The following is a 12,716-nucleotide window of genomic DNA, read 5'->3' as shown; positions in this document are numbered from 1 at the left end:
GCCGGAAACAGTCACGTGCCAGTGGCCTACAGGAGGGGATTCTGGGCATTAGCCTCGGGCCGGTTTGCGCAGGTGCGCGGGGAGCGCAGGTGACGTCACCCGCTTCCCGAGGGAGCCTCGTTCGTTCGTTCGTTCGTTCCCTCGGCGGTTCAGCCGAAGTCCAGGCCGGGGAACCATGGAGGCCACAGATCGAGGCGCAGGCGGTGGGGCCGGCGGTCCCGAGGGTCAGCGTGGCCCGGGAGACCCCGGTGTCCCAGATGGCCCCGGAGGCCACGAGGGCCCCGGCGGAGGTGGTGAGGGAGAGGAGTGTGCCGCGGCCGGTGCGGCCCCGCGGGTCGCGCAGGCGCCATGTGCTCCCGTCCCGGGCGCAGCTGCCGTGCCAGGGCTTGGCGGACACCCTTTGCCGGGACCCGGTGGGCACGGCGGGCCCACAGCCGGAGGGCCGGGGAGCCGGCCGCTGCAGTTGTATCCTCTTTGCCGAGTGGCGGGTGGCCGGGGCGATGGGCCTAGAGGAGGCGACGGGGTGGGGAGCGGAGGGGAGGGGGTTCAGCCTGGGGGTCCAGGGCAAGGAGGGGAGGGGGGAACGGGGCACCGGAGGGACCGGCCCGGGGGGGGGGGGGGGCGGATGGGCCAGGGGTGGCCGGGAGGGGTGGCGGGGAGAGGCGGCCTGATGGACCGGGAAGGAGGGGAGCCTTGGCTCTCCAGCGCCGCCGACGGGGTCTCCCTGGCGGCCCGTGGGCAGTCGGGCCAGCTTGGCGGGAACCAATCACATGCCAGAAACCTCACCAGAGGTCTGTCTGCGCAGGCGCCCTGGGTATCCCCAGCAGCCTTGCGCGCGGAGGGGCGGAGCTTCGTGAGGCAGTCCCAGCGCCTCAGCGGTCGGCGGGGCGCGCGGTTTAGCGGCGGCCTCTGAGCGGGCGGGTGTGGGGGCCATGCAGGCCCCGGGCGACGGCGCGGACGGCGCGCAGATCCTGGACGACGGCGCCGGTGGTGCGACGGGTAGTGCTGGCTCGTCCAGTGGCCCCGGAAATCCCGGAGGCCGGGACGGCCCCGCGACGTCGGGCACCGTGGCTGGGGAAGCTCCCCAGGTCGAGGGGGCATGGCCCGCCCCAAGGCAGGGGGAAGAGGCTTCGGCCTCGGCCTCCGGGGAAGCCTCAGAAAAGCAAGTGTTGGAATTGTATCCTTTCCAAGGAGCTCCCGAGGTCGGGGGGCAGCGGGGAATGGCCGGGAGGGGAGGCAGGTGGCGGCCCCGGTGGATGGGCGGGAGAGGTGTCGGGGACTTGCGGGGGCACAGAAGGGAAGTGGGGGTGGGGGTGGGGGGGCCGAGGGAGGCTGGAGGAAGCAGCTGGGGGTGCCGCGATGCACGTTTCCCGAAGGGGCGGCCGAGGTGGTCTCGGGTGGCCCTAAGGGCGGTCCGGGGGCAGGCGGGCCTCCGATGGGCAAGGAAGCCTCCTCCATGAGGTCCACCCAGATATGCCTTAACCGAATGTCCACCAGTGCCCTCACGGTGCCTTTCCTGTGTTACGTGGATGCGGAGCTGACCTACCAGTACCTGACCTCGAGCGCCGAATGCTACCACGAAGCGGTTCACACGGAGCTCACGGTGATTGGCAGTGACTTGTTTATGTAAGTTCTAGAAGGGGCTGGCGGGAGGCAGTGGGGAGCTGAGGTAACCTCTGCCCGACGGCCACTTCGGTTGGAGATGTGCAGACACCAAGGGCTCGGTCTAAGGAGGCACATGGGGCCCCGGGTCTGTGGCCGCCTCAGGGGTTGCTCTAAGGGAGACACGGAGGGGTAACCTTGAGGGGGGAGATTGGAGTGAGGAGGGCCAGGAGTTCTCAGATCTCAAGTGATTTCCTTTTCCCCTTACTTTTAGCCGACTGACTGCTGAAGACCCTGTCCTCCTGCAGATTTCCACCGCCTCCTTGCTCAACCAGCTTTCCACGGTGGTGCAGACCATGCAGCACTTGGTGCCCGCGATTTTTTCTAGGCCTCGGCCTGGAAAAGGGGGCTGAGTCCAGGACAGTATCCAGTGGAAGGCCATGTGCCCTTCCCCAGGGGCATGACCTTCGCAGTAGTTGCCACTTTATTTCTGGGGCTTAGTTATTTGCCTGTACTGGCCCGTGGGTGCTCTGTGCCCACTTGTTTTGATTGCTGCTTAAAGAATACAGATAATAAAACTGAGTTAATGTTCCATATCTGAGTTTCTTTTCAGCACCCAGATTTTCTCCCATGTGTCCTCAGGTTGGAGGGGAGGTTCTGGTTCTAGTACTCTAGTACAAGGCAATCGAATACAATTGACGAAATGAAAGGAAATTAAGATTGCTTGGGTCCTGTCATTCAACATTGACTACCGTCAGGATTTCAGAATACTCTCGTGGCTTTAGGGTTGTAGGAATACGTTAAATGTATGACAGTCATAGCAAGGAGTAAGCTTCTTCAAGTTTAGCATCAGTTGTTTGTTGTTTTTTTTTTTTTTTCCCTGAAACATTTTTGGGCTTTCCCTCTGTCTAAAACTTCTTCAAACACATCTTACTGCATGGATACGTACAAGATGTATTATGATGCATTTGTTCAACACTTCAGTTTCTCGCAATTTTTTTCCTATTACACATAATGTTTTGGTGGGATTCTTGCATATAAGTCTCTGCGTGAATGGCTGTTTTCTTAAGATGGATTCCAAGAGGCAGATCTATCATACAGAGTGGCTCTCCAGAAAATGTGCCAGAATTCTGGCACCAGCAGAATGGTGGTTTCCCCGCATCCCTGTCGTGGCTGGATCTGTTTTCTGCCACAAGGAGAAACTCAGTTTGGGTGCAGCCACACTGGAAAACAGTGTGGAGGTTCCTCAGAAAATTAAGAATAGACCTACCCTATGACCCAGCAGTAGCACTGCTGGGAATTTACCCAAGGGATACGGGAATACTGATGCATAGGGGCCCTTGGACCCCAATGTTTATAGCAGCACTCTCAACAATAGCCAAGTTATGAAAAGAGCCTAAATGTCCATCAACTGATGAATGGATAAAGAAATTGTGGTTTGTATACACAATGGAGTACTACGTGGCAACGAGAAAGAATGAAATATGGCCCTTGGTAGCAACGTGGATGGAACTGGAGAGTGTGACGCTAAGTGAAATAAGCCATACAGAGAAAGACAGATACCGTATGTTTTCACTCTTATGTGGATCCTGAGAAACTTAAGAGAAACCCATGGGGGAGGGGAAGGAAAAAAAAAAAGAGGTTAGGGTGGGAGGGAGCCAAAGCATAAGAGACTCTTCAAAACTGAGAACAAACTGAGGGTTGATGGGGGTGGGAGGGAGAGGAGGGTGGGTGATGGGTATTGAAGAGGGCATCTTTTGGGATGAGCACTGGGTGTTGCATGGAAACCAATTAGACAATAAATTTCACATATTAAAAAAAACCCTCAATTTGCATGAGCAAAGAACTTAGAAACACTAGAATAAGAACGTTGTGCTTTCCTGGCCTTGTTTCAAATCAGAGAAGACAAGTGCTGGGACAACTGGTCGGTCGGGGTGAGTGAGGCAGAGAGAGAGGCAGTGTAGCATAGTTTGGGGGAAATATTTTTTGTCACGTAAACTGCTCACCTGTTAGCATCGGTGCTGCGACACAACAGTTCCCAGCAAGTACACCGAGCCGCGTGGAGGTTGCAGGACAAGGCGAGGCTCAGATGGCCGAGTGGCGGGCTACTGTTTCTTCCACTCGTTTTTGTCGTAGTCCCGCTTGACTGAGAAGCCCTGGATCGGGCTGGCCTTCCAAGTCGAGCATCCTCTCGGTCTGCTTGGCCACCCCACTCCTCTTCAGAGGTTGCGGGATGGGGCCGTACACGCAGTGCTTCTCCCAGATCAGAACGAGAGCAGCGGCTGATGGAGAACATGGTGGTGCCTACAACCGTCTTCCGCTTGTTTGTGCTCCTGTTCGTTTCAGCCAAGCTCTCGTTGAACTGAATGTGGCACGATTCAGCTTTTTCATCAGTGGAGAGGATGCTGCAGGAAGGCCTCTTCTCTTTCGAGGCCTTCTGGCTGGCGGACGTTGTCGATGTGGGCCACAGCAGGCAGGGGATAGTCACGCCATTCGACATAACTCGAGAGAGCGTAGTTTTCACTCTTCATGACGCTTCCACGTGCTCCAACACTGAGGTGGAAATTCCTCACTTGCCAGTTAGGCGAACCACTCTGGTAGCCAGAATTCTGCCACTAGTGCCTGCTGTGATTGTGGTGACCACCCTGGGAAAATAGAATGAAATCAAAATCTTCTGTGTGCAGGCGCTACGCTATGCTCCCGACCCACATCGTCATGTGTAATTCTCAGGACAGCCTGGTGAGCTGGGTACTGTCGTCTCTACACCGGTTCTAGGCGAAGAATGGAGGCCGACAGAGGCCGGGTCTGTTTGATTCAAGCACCTACTGTCTTAGCCACCCTATCCCTCCAACCTCAGCACGGTTGAGTGGAGCCACCAGGAGACTGGGAGAGTGTTTTTCCTTCTTCCGGCTCCAGGGAACATCCATGCGACTAATGAAAAACGCAGAAATGGGCAAACGCAGGCAAAGTAGGTAAGAATTGGGGAGAACATGGGGCGCCTGGGTGACTCAGTCTGTTAAGCGGCTGACTTTGGCTCAGGTCACGATCTCACAGTTAGTGAGTTCCAGCGCCTTGTCGGGCTCTGTGCTGACAGCTCAGAGGCTGGAGCCTGCTTCAGATTCTATGTCTCCCTCTGCCTCTCTGCCCCTCCCCTGCTCACGCTCTGTCTCTCTGTCTCTCTGTCTCTCTCTCTCAAAAATAAACAAACATTTTTAAAAAATTAGAAAGAATTGAGGAGAACATAAGGTTGATAAGAATCCCAATCCTGGCTTTGCAGTGGCTTCTCTATACTCCCAGGTCCTTTTGTACCTTGAAATCTTCATTTGGCCCTCTTTGAAACGGAGGGCACAATGGGGGTACCTGTTTCCCTCTTCCCCCTGCCCTCTTCCCTCGACTATGAAGAGGGCTCTTCTCAGGCATTTTTCCTAGCTGACAAAAAAAAAAAAAAAAAAAATAGAACCAAATCATCTGCCAACCCAGAAAAAGTCTCCACAATTGTGGAAGCAAAACAGTTTTCTCATTGAGTAGGCATTGCACCAGAATGTGATGCGCATCACAGGCAATCTGCTAAGAGATTCCAAAGACAGGGAGCTTTCACCCTTTTGTATAGGTAAGCGGGTAGAGCTCATCACGTGTTCTCAACATCCACCACAAGTAGACCTCAAGTAAGAGGACGTGACGCCACCAGGCCCCGCACATAGTTCATCCTGAATTTCCCTGGGAACCGGGGTGGCCGTGTGTATTAGGTCGTGGCTGTTTCAGACGGCGCGTTTGTGTTCCCTCCCCCACATTAATATGCTGAAGCCCTAAACCCCGGTGTGGCTGTATTCGGAGATGGGACCTTTGAGGAAGCAAGTTTAAATGAGGTCATAAGAATGGGGCTCTGGTCCAATAAGACTGGTGTCCTTATAAGAGAGACACCAGAGAGCACCCCCCTCTTCCTCTCCCTCCCTCCCCGCCCCTACTCCCCCCGCTCTCTCCTCACCTGCACTGAGGAGAGGCCGTGTGAGGACAGAGGAGAAGGTGGACCTCTACAAGCAAGGAAGCAAATTCTCACCAGAAGCTGAATTTGCTGGCACCTTGATCATGGACTTCTAGCATCCAGAACTGTGAGAAAATAAACTTCTGTTGTGTAAGCCACCCAGTGTGAGGTACTTTGCTATAGCAGCTTGAGCAGACTAATACAATTGATCGGCTTTATCCAAGGAAAAAATAAGCTTTTCATACCTTTATGATAGGAGCCAGTTTTGCAACTTGGGGCAAGGTGCCTACTGAAGTTAGGCTTCTACCCTCCCACAGAAACTGAAGATCGGGACACAATCTTGCTTGATGTTTACATTCCAAAGAGATGTTTCCCAGGTCCTTGAAGAACACATTCCTGGGTTATAAAGATGGCAAGGGGCTCTTTTAGCCTTTTTTTCCTTAAATTTATTTATTTATTTATTTATTTATTTATTTATTTATTTATTCATTCATTCATTCATTCATTCAGAGAAGGAGTGGGGGAGGGGCAGAGAGAAAGGGAGACAGAGGATCTGAAGCGTGCTTTGTGCTGACAGCACAGAGCCCGATGCAGGGCTCAAAGTCATGAGCCATGAGATCATGACCTGAGCTGAAGTCGGATACTCGAGCACTGAGCCACCCGGGGGCCTCTACCCTTTAAAAAATACTACCTATTTTCAAAGAAACAAAGAAAGAACTTACAAGGCGTGTAAAGTAAATGCTTTAAGGAAGGGGAGGGGACCATCTCTTCCCATATTTTCAACAGGGAGAATGAAGCCTTTTACTTTATTCTTTTTTAATAAGCTCTATGCCCGATGTGGGGCTCTAACTCATGACCCCGAGATCAAAAGTCACATGTTCTATGGACTGAGCCAGCCAGGTGCCCCTAAGCCTCTTATTTTTAATGTGTACATGTTCTTAAAGTAGCTCTCTCTAAAATATGCTGAATCCTGAAAACTTACTAAGGTCCCTGATTAGTCTGATAGCTCTTTTGTAGACGCCACTAGATTTTCTATATACGTAATCATGTCTGAGAATGAGGGCGGTTTTTCTTCTTTCTTGCCAATCTGGATGCCTGTTATTGCTTGATTTGTCTTCTCATCACGGGTTGGATCCTCCTGCTTCTCTGCATGCCTGGTAATGTTGGGCTGGGCTGGATGCCAGACAGTGTGATTTTTCCTTGGGTTCTGGATGTCTTTGTATTCCTGTTTTAAAGGTTAGAATTTTCTCTTTTTATTTTGGAGACAGAGCGAGCGGGGGAGAGGGGCAGAGGGTGAGAGAGAGAATCTTGAGCAGGCTCCACGCTCAGCACAGAACCCGACTCCGGGCTCGAACCCACGACCCTGGAGCCATGACCTGAGCCAAAATCGAGAGTCAGATGCTCAACCAACTGAGCCACCCAGGTGTCCTTGGATGTCTTTGTATTCCTAAACATAGTCATGAGCTTTGCTCAGGGATGCTGTTAAGTGAGTGGGAAAAGATTGATCCTTTTGAGTCTTGGCTTTTGAAGATTTGCTGCGTGGGACCAGAACAGCTCAGCGGAGGATTCGTTTTTCCCGCTACACTACTGAGGCAAGACCCTTCTGAGTGCCCTGCCCAAGGCCTCCAGAATTATGAGGTCTGTCCTCCCTGCCAGTGGGGATAGCCACCAGTCTCCGTCCTGCTTGCGGGATCGGCACAATTACCTTTCCTCCTTTAAGATGGTTCTTTCTCTGGCTTCACATGGTTTGCTCACACACTTGTGCTGATCAGTGGTGTGCTGCACACTCCAGCAGGACCCTCTGTGTATACGTGGGCGTCTCACCAATGAGCACTTCCCTTCCCACTTAGAGCTGCGTTTTGTCTCTTAGAACCAAAGTACTCCAACTCATACAGATGAGAACGGTCAGTGGGTTTCAAGCAACAGCCTCAGGAAATGCGGGGTGATTTGGGTGATTCGCAATGACTTACTGGGTGAAGCTGGGGGAGGCCAACAGACTCCCATTCACATCGCAGGACAGGGAAGCAGAGAACCCAACTGTCACCAGTGCGCAACCTGGACCATGTGTTCTCCGAAGGCAAACTCTAGGTAGAGTTTGGGTACACGCTGCCAGGAAGCCATTTTTTTTTTTTTTAATTTTTTTTTTTTCAACGTTTTTTATTTATTTTTTGGGACAGAGAGAGACAGAGCATGAACGGGGGAGGGGCAGAAAGAGAGGGAGACACAGAATCGGAAACAGGCTCCAGGCTCCGAGCCATCAGCCCAGAGCCTGACGCGGGGCTCGAACTCACGGACCGCGAGATCGTGACCTGGCTGAAGTCGGACGCTTAAACCGACTGCGCCACCCAGGCGCCCCAGGAAGCCATTTTTAAAGGTGACCACGTGGTACACGGTCACGTCTGATGGTCTCGGGTAACCCAGAGCCTGGGAACCACTACTCCAATCTTGACATGATTGCGTCCAGACCCAGAAGGAACCTCCCGGCCTCTCTCTGACCTTGCTGGTGGGGTCCCTTAGCGCAGGCAGCCAAAGTGTGGAGACGTCAAGAAAACCCACCTCAGAAAAGGTCCTGAGAGTTGTTGTCACATTGCCATCGCAATGGTAGCTGGGTCTCCGACCTCCCCGCGCCTCTGTCCTTAATGCAAGAGCACCAAAGAGTGGCTTCCTCGCAGTGGTCGCGAGGATATCTGACATTGTTGGGAAGACTTGGAGAGCCACAAATCCCTCTGAAATGTCACCCGGCTGACTGACACTTCTGTGAGCTTGCCTCCTGGCACTCCAGAAGAAACCAATTTCCTCTGCTTGGGAGAGTTTCTCTATGTCTCCTCTGTCCTTTTTCCTCTCTTCCTCCCTCCCTTCTCTTCTACTCACTCTCCCCCTCCTCCTCCTCCTCCTTTTCCTCTCCCCTCCTCTCTCTTTCCTCCCTTCACTCCCAATGTTCCAGACCATGTCCTTCAGATCATTGCCCTAGACAGGCCATCCTGTCCCACCCCAACCTAAATTAGCTGGAACAACAAAAGTGCAAGATTAAACTGAAGGGGGGGTTTAGAATTTGCTGAAGATGACATTTCACCTCAAGGGAGAAATACAGATTATTCGCTAAGTGGTTTGGGACACCTTGACTAAAACCTTTTGGAAAGAAAACAAACTTACATACCAATGTTCTTTCTCACGAAAATTACCTCCCAGGATGTTAAAGTTTTAAAGTACTAGAAGATGTTCTCAGTGAATATTTTTGTAATTTTATACTGAGGAAGGCCTTTCATAGGAAATGCAAACCGCAAATTATACTGAAACAAAGGATCACGTAAACAAAAAAGTTTTAAGCCACTCTATACCAAAAGACCAGGAGCAAAGATAAAATGAAGAAATGGCAAGGAAAGGTATTTTCCAATTATAACAAAACTTTGATATTCTCAACAAGTTAAAAAAAAAACCACAAGTATTTATTAACCACAGTGGACCAATGCATATTTAAGGCTTCTTTACAGGTTTCTGTAGCTTCCCTTAGGCTATTTCACTCAGTACTATTATTGTTATGGTTAAACATAACAAGAGTGCAAGAGTGGACATCATTTTTTGCGTGTTAAATTTGAGTTATCTTACTCAAATCTGAATAGAGATGTCTACTTGGCAGCTGGATACAGGAGTCTGCGGTGTGGGCAAATGTCTGCGATGAAGATACAAATCTGGGGCCCAGGACACGGCCCAGAGAGCCCCGAGCCTGCACGAGCTCGCCACGGGCAGCCGAGAGCCGGTATAGGGGGACAAGTGGCCCACGCACCGAGCCCTGGGGTCCTGGGACACTCCGAGGTGGCAGAGCAGAGAGGGAGCCGGCGGCAGAGACTGAGGAGGGGAGGGAGGGACCCTAAGACTGCAGGGTGGCCTCCTGGAACAGGAGTGAGACGTGCGCGCCCGCACACACACCTACCCACCCACCCACACACACACCCACCCACCCACCCACACACACACACACCCACCCACCCACACACACCCACCCACCCCCCCCCACACACACACACACACACTGGGGGCAGGAAGGAGGTGGTCAGGAGGGAGGAGAGAGCGATCCTCTCCCCGGGGTGCTGCTGATGGTCAAGGGCGATGAGGCCCTAGAATGCTCACTGTGTTTGACAGCGAGATCCTGAAGACCTGCAAAGACAGGGTCGGTGTGGGGTGCGGGTCAGGAGGGGTCGAGGAAGTCAGGTGCAGGGTGGGAGTTGGGAGGGGACAGGGAGATGGGATGTGAGGTGTGGTTCCAGAGGGGACGGGGAGACCAGGTGCGAGGTGGAGTCAGGAGGCGATGAGGAGATGGGGTACGGGGTGCAGGGCGGGGGTCAGGAGGAGACGGGAAGATTTGGCAAGGGGTGCGGGCTGGAGGTCTGGAGGGGATAAGGAAGTCGGGTGCGGGGTGGGGGGCGTGTGTCAGGAGGACACAGGAATGTCAGGTGCGGGGTGGGAGTCGGGAGGGGACCAGGAAGTTGGGTGGGGGGTGGGGGTCAGGAGGAGTCAGGGAGATCGGGTGCTCGGTAGGGTTGGGGGTCAAGAGTGGATGAGGAGGTCAGGTGAGGAGTAGGGGTCAGGACGGGACAGGGAGGTCGGGTATGGGGTGAGGGTCAGGAGGGGATGGGAGGTTGGGTGCAGAGTGGGGGTCAGGTGGGACCTGGAGGCTGGGTGCAGATTCCGGATCGGGAGTGGATGGGGATTTGGGGTGCGGGGTGGGAGTCAGGAGGGGACTTGGAGGTTGGGTGCAGGGTGGGCCAGGAGGGGCCGGGAAATTGGGGTGGCGGGTGGGGGTCAGGACGGGACAAGGTGATCGGGTGCGGGGTGCAGATGGGGGTCCGGAGGGGATGGCGACATTGGGTGCGGGGTGGGGTCAGGAGGGGACCTGGAGGTTGGGTCCAGATTCCGGATCAGGAGAGGATGGGGAATTGGGTGCGGGGTGGGGGTCAGGAGGGGACCTGGAGGTTGGGTGCAGATTCCGGGTCAGTAGGGGTCGGGGAGATGAGGTACGGGGTTGGGGTTCAGGAGGGGATGGGGAGATGGGGTGTGGGGTGTGGGCCAGGAGGGGACGGGGCGTTTGGGGACGGCGGGTCCAAACCACTCCCGGGAAGGGCCGCACTGTGGCCGCCGAGCAGAGAAGGCGGTGGCTTCGGGGTGGCCAAGTCGCAGCGTGTGCAGAGGTGGGGGGCTGCAGCCCTTCCCACGTGCCGGGGACCCGCAGAGAGCGGGGTGCGTGGACGCAGGAGGGACAGAAGAGCTCAGGCAGGGGAGGACGGCTTGGCAAGGGAGGGAGCGGCCCCTCCTCGCCAGCCCGGCTCCGGGGGGGCCCTCCTCCCCCAGGTCCTCACCGCTCCGGACCGAGACGCCTCCTGTCGGAAGCCTAAGTTGCGGCAAAACCTGGAACAGACCATCAGCCTCGTGTGCGGCAACAGCTAAGGGTGGCGGAACCGGTGAGGAGGGGGCGTCCCAGGCCTGAGGTGACCTCGGGGCCGAGCCCTGGATCGGGTGGCACGGGGGCGGGGATGGGGTGGTCACCGGTCTCTCGTGCCCTGCGCACACCCGGGCCCCCTTCATTAGTGCCTTTCTTTGGGCCCTGCGTGGGGGCGGTGGTGACAGGACCAAGGGTCCTGACCCTGGCAGCAGCAATATCCCCGCCCTCCTACCCTCGTGCCCCCGGGTCGTGCCAGCCCCTGCCCCGTCTTCCTGTTTATACCCCCAACCACCTACTGATTTAATTTATCTGCACCTCACCGTGTCCGTCTGTCACCACGTGCCCCTTCTCTGGGATGTGGACAACCTCACGCCCCTTCTGTCCTCGGGTCGTCCTGGCTCCTTGGTGGCACGGTCAGCCTCGGCCTCGCCTCTGCCACCTGCCCCTGGCCGTGGCCGGTCCCGCCGGGTCCGAGCAGGGGCCCCCGACACCAGCAGCACTTGATGGCGAGGAGGGGGGCGCCCAGGGTGATGCGGCGAAGCCATCCCCAGACCGTGGCTGCGCCCAGGGGTCTCCCCGCGGCTGGGTCCCGGCATCCCCTCCGGACTTCTCGGGGGTCGGACCGTACCTTTCTCGGGCGCCCTGTCCCCAGCACCTGGGGAGCTATGAGCGGGTTCGTGCCAGGGCCCCACGTGGGCCAGGGGGCTCTGGAAGTCTCCTTCTCCAGGCCCGAGCGCCCAGCTTCCTCGGCGTGGTGCCCGCTCGGCCCGGACCCCTCACCCCCCGCTGCCCTGTCCTGCGCCCGCCCCGAGTGGCCGAGGCGGCAGTGCCTTACCCCTCTGTTCCCTCTTCCCCCGCCGAGGAATCTGGCCCCGGCGCGTGGTCCCGGAAACCCAGCTGGCCCCTCTGTTTTGGCATGAGCTTCTTTGTCGTTGTTCCCGGAACCTTGTTTCTGAACTAAACGTCGGGAAAACGGTGGCCGTGTGTGGCAGGTGGGCGGTCGGCGAGCAGGGAAGCAGGTGGGGAGGCTGTTGGACTCTGGAGGAGCTGGGCTCCCTTTATGGGAGGAAGGGTGACCCGTTGCAGGGGTCCCGCGCATCTGAGGAGGTCCAGGGCCACGTCCGATCCGTGTCAGCAAACCCCGGTGGCTCTCCCGTCAAGATCCAATCGGAACCCGTTCCCTTCTCCCCACCTCCACTGGCCGCAGCCTGGGGGTCTCTCGCCTGCGTGCCAGTCTCCCCACTTCTGTCCTGCCTGCCCTGGTCCCCTTCCCAGCGCAGCAGGCACTGGGGACCTGATAAGACGTAAGTTGCATCCCGTCCCGCTCCGTTCAAGACTCCCTAGGGTCATCGACGGCACCCAAACTCCTTCGTGCCCCACGACGCTTTACTGCCGCAGGTGCACCTCCATGCTGACGGGCCCACCTGCTTCTTACCCCCCGACACCTGTGAAAGTAATGCAGGTGGGGAGAGCGTGGGACGCAACCTTAAGGAGAGCGGCCAGGAATGCTATTTGAGTGGGCCAGATGGAACCCCGGGGGAAGAGAGCTCCAGGCAGGCAAGAGGCAGTGCAAGGGTCCCGAGGCAGGCCTGGGCCTGGTGTGTTTCAGAGAAGGGAGGAGGCCAGTGTGGCTGGATCCGAGTGAGCAAGGTGGAGAGGGGAGGGAAGGAGGCCGTGGAAGATGCGGGCCGGATC

General features: G+C 56.1%; 1 protein-coding gene and 1 pseudogene across 1 annotated transcript; one reads left to right on the top strand and one right to left on the bottom strand.

Moving 5' to 3' along the window:
* Positions 1 to 809: 809 nt before the first annotated feature.
* Positions 810 to 2,194, top strand: LOC128774473 (cancer/testis antigen 1-like). Its single transcript, XM_053893554.1, has 3 exons — positions 810 to 1,177; positions 1,498 to 1,626; positions 1,877 to 2,194. Exons 1-3 carry the CDS (start codon positions 933 to 935, stop codon positions 2,013 to 2,015), a joined length of 513 nt encoding a protein of 170 aa, XP_053749529.1. The 5' UTR covers positions 810 to 932; the 3' UTR covers positions 2,016 to 2,194.
* A 1,449-nt stretch (positions 2,195 to 3,643) lies between these two features.
* On the bottom strand, positions 3,644 to 4,104 carry LOC128774477 (cytochrome c oxidase subunit 4 isoform 1, mitochondrial-like; annotated as a pseudogene).
* Between the last annotated feature and the right edge of the window lie 8,612 nt (positions 4,105 to 12,716).

Source organism: Panthera pardus, unplaced genomic scaffold (assembly GCF_024362965.1).
Source record: "Panthera pardus isolate Hobbes unplaced genomic scaffold, ASM2436296v1 HiC_scaffold_322, whole genome shotgun sequence".
Classification (NCBI taxonomy): domain Eukaryota; kingdom Metazoa; phylum Chordata; class Mammalia; order Carnivora; family Felidae; genus Panthera; species Panthera pardus.
Note: the sequence above shows the minus strand (reverse complement) of the source record. Positions and strands in the feature narration are given on the sequence as shown.